The 10000-nt window shown below is 44.3% G+C and overlaps 1 protein-coding gene across 1 annotated transcript in view; it reads right to left on the bottom strand.

The window, feature by feature from the left end:
* Window positions 1–10000, bottom strand: part of LOC143276836 (uncharacterized) — a 97786-nt gene that overhangs the window by 40667 nt on the left and 47119 nt on the right. Inside the window, exon 6 of the mRNA XM_076581491.1 lies at window positions 1597–1672. Coding sequence (XP_076437606.1) covers window positions 1597–1672 — 76 coding nt within the window. The remainder of the gene's footprint in view (window positions 1–1596; window positions 1673–10000) is intronic.

The raw sequence follows: 10000 nt of genomic DNA, 5'->3' as shown, positions 1-10000 counted from the left end.
AGGAAAAAATACAAAAAACACATGGGTGGCGCTGTAGTGTAGCGACGCGCTCTCCCTGGGGAGAGCAGCCCGAATTTCACACAGAGAAATCTGTTATGATAAAAAGAGAAATACAATACAATAATAATCCAATTTATCGAGCGCCTTCCCATGGAAAACATGCTCAGTTGTTCTGTACAATGTAAAAAGAAAAAGAAAAAAAAGAAAGATGTTTAAAACATTCATTCCAAAACTAAAAGTGAAAACTGCATGACAAAAAGGACACCTATGAATGACATGTTTTTATATCTGTTCAATGTTGTGTTGTGCTGTGCTGCTGTGTTGCGATGCGTTGCGCCGTGCTGTGTTCTGTGGTTGTGTTGCATTGTACTGTCTTGTATCATAATACAAAATACAACACAACACAGATATATATATAAACATAGCAATACAATCAGTATCTCACACAATGCAACACACTACAGTATAATCAACAAAACAAAACATCAAGAATACAACGTAAAATATGACACACACAACACCCCCCCACACCCCAAAAAAACAAAAAACAGGGCTACATAATCTCACACAAGCCAACATCCTACAATACAATCAACATCAAGTATAAAACAGTCTGAAACAATGCAACAAAAATACAACATTCTCAACCAAAAAAAAAACAAAAAAACGACAAACACAATACAATCAACGTCAAGTATAAAACAGTGTTGAAACAATGCAACAAAAACACAACACACACAACCAAAAAAACAACGACCACAATACAATCAACGTCAAGTATAAAACAGTGTTGAAACAATGCAACAAAAATACAGCATTCTCAACCAAAAAAATGACAACCACATTACAATCAACATCCAGTATAGTGTTTAAACAATACAACAAAAATACAACATTCTCAACCAAAACAACGACAACCACAATACAATCAACGTCAAGTATAAAACAGTGTTGAAACAATGCAACAAAAATACAACATTCTCAACCAAAAAACCCCCGACAACCACATTACAATCAACATTAAGTATAAAACAGTGTTGAAACAATGCAACAACAAAAACACAACATTCTCAACCAAAAAAACCGACAACCACATTACAATCAACATGCAGTATAAAATAGTGTTGAAACAATGCAACAAAAATACAACATTCTCAACCAAAAAACCCCCGACAACCACATTACAATCAACATTAAGTATAAAACAGTGTTGAAACAATGCAACAAAAATACAACATTCTCAACCAAAAAAAAAAAACAACCACAATACAATCAATGTCAAGTATAAAACAGTGTTTAAACAATGCAACAAAAATACAACATTCTCAACCAAAAAAAAAAAAAACAACCTCAATACAATCAACGTCAAGTATAAAACAGTGTTTAAACAATGCAACAAAAACACAACACACAACCAACAAAACAGAACAACCACAATTTAATCAACATCTCAACATTAACGTCCAGTATAAAGCAGTTAAAACAATACAACAAAAATACAACATACACCACCATCCCTCAGGGGGGGGGGGGGGGGGAACCCAAAACCAACCCAGAACACTTACAATTGAAAAAAAACAACAACTGAACACTTACAATTGACAGCATAGCAGAGCTGATATGATATGTGTCGAACCTGCTCAATGGGATATGCAACGTAGTTGTTCTCCTTCTGCAACAAACACAGGTTTCAGTTTCAGTTTCAGTTTTAGTTTCAGTAGCTCAAGGAGGCGTCACTGCGTTCGGACAAATCCATATAATTATACGCTACACCACATCTGCTAAAGCAGATTGCCTGACCAGCAGCGTAACCCAACGCGCTTAGTCAGGCCTTAGAGGACAAACACAAACAACACTCAAAGGAAATACACTGACACCTTTTTTTCGTTATTTCATTTTTATAAAGTTAATAAAGTAAACCAAAAAATAATGAGAAACTAAAGCATCTGCCTAAAGACCAAAAAAAAAGAAAAAAAAAAAAGAGAAGTAAATAAACAAATAAAGAAAAGATTTTTTTTTTTTCAAAATTAATCAAATCGGAATAAATAAATAAATAAGAGGAGGAAGAAAAAAAAATGGGACAAAAACAAAGACAGAGGAAAGGGGGGGAAAAAAAAAGGACAAACACCTACTCCCCTCCCTCACACACCCACCCCCCACCCTTTTCTCCCCCTTCCCACATGCCCCTCCCTCCCCCCCCCAAAAAAGATCCTCACAGATATATACTACATCCTCCAGTCTGCCTTCTCTCTCTTAACTCCCCCCACCTCCGCCCCCCCACTCTCCCACGACCCCCCACCCCCACACCAAAACCCATCTAACCAAGCAACCCTTCTGATACTCTGGAATGCTAACTAATGAAGAGTCCAGAGACTGACATAGAGAGGGTGGGCTGGGGTAGGGGGTGGAGGTTGCTTTTGGGGGGTGGGGGTGGGGGTGCAAAGGGGAGGAGATACTGATTGATATCGTCTGAGAGGGAAGGTAAGCAAGGGCTCAACTTCTGGAGAGACGGTTTTCCCTGGCAACACCTGTGGGAAGTGCTGCGCATCCAGAATCGGCCTCTTCTCGCCCATATGAGGACACACACCGACAGATAAGCCTGCCTGCCTGCTTGTTCGTTGGATGGACAGGAGACACCATCATATATATATATATATATATATATAGAATGTCAGTGGATATGTCTGGTCTAGCAATGCCTTGCCTTTGCCTTGCCCAGAAAAAGGTACACACTGGCGTAAACACAGGTGTTTTTATGTGTGTGTGTGTGTACACACATACAAACTCATATACATATGCATACACAAAGACACAGACACACACACAAACATCCAGTCTAGCATGCATGCCTTGCCCAGAAAATGACACACACTGGCATCAATGTAAATGTACACACACACACACATACACACTCTCTCTCTCTCTCTTTCTCACACGCACACACACTCTCTCTCTCTCTTTCTCACACACACACGCTCTCTCTCTCTCTCTTTCTCACACACACACACTCTCTCTCTCTCTCACACACACACACTCTCTCTCTCTCTCTCTGTCCCCCACACACACACTCACTCTCTCTCTCTCACACACACACTCTCTCTCTCTCTCTCTCTCTCTCTCACACACACACACTCTCTCTCTCTCTCTCCCACACACACACACACTCTCTCTCTCACACACACCATTTTCTCCCCACCCACCCATCAACAACTGCCCCCCTAAAAAAATAATACACCCACCACCAACTTTCCAGAAATAGATGGACACAGGAAACTAAAGCTGCACTTACTCACTCTACGAGTCTCTATCTCGTGTGTGTGTGTGTGTGTGTGTGTGTGTGTGTGTATGTGTGTGTGTGTGTGTGTGTGTGTGTGTGTGTGTGTATGTGTATGTGTGTGTATGTGTGTGCATGTGTGTGCATGAGAGACAGAGCGAGAGAGAGAGAGTGTGTGTGTGTATGTCTGAGAGAGAGAGAGAGAGAGGGAGGAGGGGGGAGAGAGAGAGAGAGAGAGAGAGAGAGAGAGAGAGAGAGAGAGAGAGAGAGAGAGAGAGAGCGTGTGTGTGTGTGTTCATTCGTTCTTTAGTTTAGCGTCTTTTCACTATCAGTGATATTAGTAGATTAGAAAAAAGAAAACAGAAAAAAGGGGTGTGTGTGTGGGATGGCGGGTCTGGGGGGGGGGGGGGGCGGAAGGTGAGAGGGAAGAGGAAAAACATAAAAGGTCGGAAAACTACCACAAAATGTGTAACTAGAACGCAATTACATTTAACAGTAATAATTCAATAATGATAACAATATTTAGAAACCATTAACACAATTCTGAAGTACATAAAAAGGAATGTAGAAATAGGGCTATGAACTCTGTGTGTGTGTGTGTGTGTGTGTGTGTGTGTGTGTGTGTGTGTGTGTGTGTGTGTGTGAGCTCATGTGTGTGTCTGTGTGTGCATGCATGCATGTTCATGTATATATATCCATAAATGTGTGCAAGTATGCATGCGTGCGTGTTCCGACAGGTGCGAATGTGTGTATATATATATACAGGTGCATGTGTGTACCTGCTAAAAGTTCAGCCAGGTCTACAACCAATGCCTCAGTCACAGACAAATCTGTTCTGAGAGATGAGTGAAAACACCAAACCCTTAGTTCCAGTTTCCGCCTCCATTATACCACAGAGTGTCTCTCTCCCTCTCTCTCTCCCTCTCTCTCTCTCTCTGTCTTCATATGGAAAATATTTATGTTATACATTTATATATGTTTTTGTTTTTATTTCTCACTACATACCATCACTTTGAATGAATGGATGGTCGAACTGCACTTTGTTCCACAGATTGATTGATTTCGTTTTGGCTTTGGTTTTCATCAATATTATTACTATTGATGCATGTTGTTATTTGTGTTATGAACCCCCCATGTCATTAGGGCTGTAAAGCTATTGACATTAAAGTGTTCAGTGTTCTCTCTCTCTCTCCCTCTCTCTCTCTCTCTGTCTTCATATATTTTCCATGCTATCAATATAAGGAAAAAAGTTAATCTGCAGTCAGTGATCAAGCATGGTGAAATACTATATAAAAACAAATGTCTATATGATGGGCACATTGTTTAAGTATATATTCATTCAGTTTGTATAAAAACAAATGTCTATATGATGGGCACATTGTTTAAGTATATATTCATTCAGTTTGTATTTGTTTTTGTTGTTGTTGTTGTTGCTATGGATAACACAATGTTATATGCAACCTCACCGATCCACCCTTCCCCATTGTATTGTGGCCCAAGGCCGATGTACATTAAACTTTCTGAGTTCTGAGTTCTGAGTTCTCTCTGTCTTCACACAGGATGGGAGCTTGCTCACGATAACACCATGATAAAATATTAGAGAGGAAGAGGTAGAGGAGAAGTAGGGAGACGGACAAGACAGAATCGGAGCATTTTTCACTTGCTCATAACCACAGAATGGGCTCTGCGTTTTGCTCAAGTCAATGCTGCATCACTCGCTGGATGCTGGCAAAGACTGTACCCAGCTTCCTTTGTTTCCGAATGGGAGGCTTTGTTTTGGAACGGATTCCTTTGCATGTCTCTAAAACAGCATCTCCGACTTCTCTCTCTCTCTCTAGCTCCCCCCTCCCCCCACCCCCTCCCCCAGAATTTTCCTGATGCCAATATCTATCCAGTGACTATCTAGCTAGCTTCTTTGTTTCAGGAAGGGATTCTTTGTTTTGGAACGGATTGCTTTGTATCCACCATCTGCCATGACTGAGGAAGGTGGCTGAACTGAGGAAGGTGGATGAGGAAGGTGGCTGAATTGAGGAAGGTGGCTGAATTGAGGAAGGTGGCTGAACTGAGGAAGGTGGCTGAATTGAGGAAGGTGGCTGAACAGGGGAAGGTGGCTGAATTGAGGAAGGTGGCTGAACTGAGGAAGGTGGCTGAACTGAGGAAGGTGGCTGAATTGAGGAAGGTGGCTGAACAGGGGAAGGTGGCTGAATTGAGGAAGGTGGCTGAACTGAGGAAGGTGGCTGAACTGAGGAAGGAAGGAAGGAAGGTGGCTGAATTGAGGAAGGTGGCTGAACTGAGGAAGGAAGGAAGGTGGCTGAACAGGGGAAGGTGGCTGAACTGAGGAAGGTGGCTGAACTGAGGAAGGTGGCTGAACTGAGGAAGGAAGGAAGGAAGGTGGCTGAATTGAGGAAGGTGGCTGAACTGAGGAAGGAAGGAAGGAAGGAAGGTGGCTGAACTGAGGAAGGTGGATGAAGGAAGGAAGGTGGCTGAACTGAGGAAGGCGGCTGAACTGAGGAAGGTGGCTGAACTAAGGAAGGTGGATGAACTGAGGAAGGAAGGAAGGTGGCTATGACTGAGGAAGGAAGGAAGGTGGCTGAACTGAGGGAGGAAGGAAGGAAGGAAGGAGGGAAGGAAGGAAGGTGGGTGAACTGAGGAAGGAAGGAAGGAAGGAAGGTGGGTGAATGGTCAAGATGTTTATCTGACAGTACAGTGTCCATGACTGGCATGAGGATCTGGGTCTGAGGTCTGGACAGACAGACAGACAGACAGAGAGACAGACAGAGAGAGACGGAGAGAATGAGAGACAGTGAAAGAGAGAGCGAAAGAGAGGGAGAGGGCAGAAACTCAGAGAGAGAGAGAGAGAGGGTGAGACAGACATACAGATAGACAGACAGACAGACACATGCACACACACACACATACAGACAAGAAGATAGTAAGACACCTAGAGAAAGACAAAGAGAGACACTGACAGACATACAGACAGAGACGCAGTCAAACAAAGAGAAAGAGAGACAGACAAAGAGAGAAGCAGGCAAAGAGACAGACAAAGAGAGAAGCAGGCAGACACAGAGACAGACAAAGAGAGAAGCAGGCAGACAAAAGAGAGACGGTACAGAAGTAGAAAACAAGGCAACAACAAAGGGCAGAGTGAGAGAGAAAAGGGCAGCGAGAACCTTGGACGTCTCTCTCCCCCACCGACAGACACCAGGCAACATAGCCGCACAGCGCACAACAAGACCCCCCCCCCCCACTCCCCCCTCCCCCCACCTCCCTCCCCCCCAAACACACAAAACAAAACAAACTGGCAAGATTAAGCCAGTTAGAAGCAAAAAACACACACACGTTCACTTGTGACTTTTATAATTCTGCTGCTGGAGGACGCTTCCCAAAACCATAACACTGGAAGATGGTTATGTAAGTTGTGGTATTGTGACTGATGTTATCCATGCGTTCATGATGTTAGCTGTTCACTCTTGATGTTATCCACGCACGCTTTGAAATATTCCTGGCGTTGCAATGTCTTGTATTGTCAATATTTGTTCATCAAAAAACAACAACAAACTGAGCAAAAGACGTTTCAATGTTTAGATTCCCAGAATAATATACCAGTAGTCAAAAAAAACAACAACAACCAAACAAACACAAAAACTCAACAAAACAAAGCCATGCTGACACACACAAACATCCATCCACACACAACCCCCCCCCCCCCCGCCCCCATACACAAACATCCACCCCCCCCCCCCACACACACACACACAAACACCTTCACACACAATCCCTCAGCCTGCCTATCACACACGCACTAGTCTGGCAGTCTGGCAGACAACAGAAATCTATCAGGTGATTTAATCTTGACAGCACACAAGCGGACAGACAGACAGACAGACAGACAGACTGACGGACATCCAATCCATATCAATCTGCAGCAGCTCTGAGGCTGTGTGCAGAACTCCCCCCCCACCTCCCCCCGAGCATACCCTTTCCTTACTCTCCCCCAAAATGTTTGATTTATAAAGTGATAAGAAACTCTAGGGAGAGCTGGACAGTACAAGGTCTTCAGAGAAGAAGCCCCCCTCAGTCAAGTGTTTCGGCCCTTAACTCACTCAGTACGACCAGTCCTCTCTTCTCCTCTACACAGACCCCTCGGATGTCCAGTAGGTGTCTGAATGACCCAACCTTTAGCTTCCGTCGTCAGAATTGTGGTATTCTTTGTCAACATTCACCTCTTCAGTATAAGAGCCTTCCGCTTGCAATATTTGATGATGGTAATTGGGGTGAAACGCTGTTAACGTCGTCTCTTTCGCCGTTCGTATGCAAAGAGTTAATAGGCTTGTTGTCTTGTCTTGAACATCTGAATCTGTGATAAGAAACTCTATGGAAGAGCTGGACAGTACAAGGTCTTCAGAGAAGAAGCCCCCCTCAGTCAAGTGTTTCTCGGCCCTTAATAGGTTTGTCTTGTTTTTGTCTTGTCTTGAACATCTGAATCTGTGATAAGAAACTCTGGGAAGAGCTGGACAGTACAAGGCCTTCAGAGAAGAAGCCCCCCTCAGTCAAGTGTTTCAGCCCTGAACTCCTTACACTCTAAAGGGGGCCGGGCCACACCCAGGTCATGCCTACTGGATGCCCTTGTATTGCCACCTTTCTTTCTTCTTCTTTTTTTTTCCCTGGTCCTCAGCAGGATTGAACCTGCGCCTCCAGGGTGGTCGCCACTTCAGGACTGAGTCACCTTTTCTGGCAGACGTTTTAACCACTGAGCCATCATACGCCTAGTTTTGAGAAGGGAAATTTAATCCTTATGAAGTTTACTTTCATTCCTCCTCAACCAACCAGATCCAGCTGGAACTCTTTTCTGCTGCTTCTGCCACTGCCTTGACACCCATGTCCTCTCTCGGTCAGAAATCGACAGCTGTTTCATGAGGCTGTAGGCAAATGCGCCCACAAACCCTCTTGCACCAATCTCTATGGCTTGGAAGCCAGATCCTCTCTGGCTGCTCGCTAGGCTAGCATACTTGCTGGCTAGGCTAGCATACTTCTCAGTTCTTGTATAAACACTTCAGAGCAGTGGCCCAGCAGCAGTGTGCCCAACTAGGAAGTTCTTCTTCTTCTGCGTTCACTCGTATGCACACGAGTGGGCTTTTACGTGTATGACCGTTTTTACCCCGCCATGTAGGCAGCCATACTCCGTTTTCGGGGGTGTGCATGCTGGGTATGTTCTTGCTTCCATAACCCACCGAACACTGACATGGATTACAGGATCTTTAACGTGCGTATTTGATCTTCTGCATGCCATATACACATGAAGGGGGTTCAGGCACTAAGCAGGTCTGCACATATGCTGACCTGGGAGATCGTAAAAATCTCCACCCTTTACCCACTCGGGACCCTCAGATTGACAGTCCAACGCTTTAACCACTCGGCTATTGCGCCCGTCATAACTAGGAAGTGACTGTCCACGTCATCCTCTACTTCATTGTGGGATGCACACCCATGTTCACTCTCAACACCAATCGGCTTTTAGTTTTACATGTATGACCGTATTTGCCCCTCAACCCCCCACCTCCACCCCAAATGTAGGCAGTCATACTCCCTTTTGGGTGGAAGGTTGGAGGTGAGGTGGGTTTGGGGGAGGGGGGGGGGGGGGGTGTATGCATGCCGTGGTGAGGTGTTTTTTTTTGTTTTTTTTTTCTGCTTCTATAAAGTAATTATATATTGTTGTATGGCAGGTTCTGTAGTTAAATAAATGCAGCATGCTGTAAAAGAAATAGGTTCGAAAGTAATTGATACATTGAGATAAAGATTCCTGAATAAGAAACCCTGTCATGAATTAATTAAGCACTATAAGTATAACTCGTAAACATATCGCAGTGCATCATTCTCAGCATCTGAGCGATATGACCAATGACCATAAAACAGGATCCACACCAACAGCCAGCCAGCCAGACGACGGCTGCGTGTTTGTGAGTGAAGCTAAATAATAATAATAACAATAATTATACATCATCATCATCATCTCCTCCCCCCATCGTGGTGAGTTCTTGTTTCCATAACCCCACCGAATGCATTACCAGATCTTTAACATGTGTATTTGATCTTCTGCAGGCATATATATATATATATATATGTATACACAGGAAGTGGGATCCAGGCACTAAGCAGGTCTGCAAATCTGTTGACCTGGGAGATTGGGGAAAAATATCTCCACTCTTTCACCCACCAGGTGCCGTGATGGACCAAGGGTTCGAGTCTAGTCCCCACACAGACAGACCAGGATTCTTTTTTTTTTTTTTTTTTTGCTGCCCCATTATCTGCACCGTTTCAGTGGCATTACTTCCATGCTGCTCATTTAGATTCCCCCATACACGGCCACACCCAGGTTCATCCGTCACAGTTCCAGTGTCGGCAGTCCGCAGGGAACCATCGATGTTAGGTCGCCAGGAGGCCACACACCAAAGAAGAACCTGCACTGCTGCTGAGTCACTTCGGTGGTGTTCAGTGGTGCCTGTTCTGATTTACCGTACTTAGGACACCACCTACTAAGCCCCCTACTAACGACAATAATGGCTTAGTCGCGGAGCCAGACTGAGTGAGCGTCCCTCCCAGAGTGGAGACCGCCACCACGTCCCTCAAACAACAGCCCCCCATGAACCTGCCAACACTGACGACATTGACAGGACTCACCCCAAGCACTGAAGTGGAGAGGTATCGAAACTGAGGTCACCATGA

This window comes from Babylonia areolata, chromosome 33 (genome assembly GCF_041734735.1).
Source record: "Babylonia areolata isolate BAREFJ2019XMU chromosome 33, ASM4173473v1, whole genome shotgun sequence".
Taxonomy (NCBI): Eukaryota; Metazoa; Mollusca; class Gastropoda; order Neogastropoda; family Buccinidae; genus Babylonia; species Babylonia areolata.
Note: the sequence above shows the minus strand (reverse complement) of the source record. Positions and strands in the feature narration are given on the sequence as shown.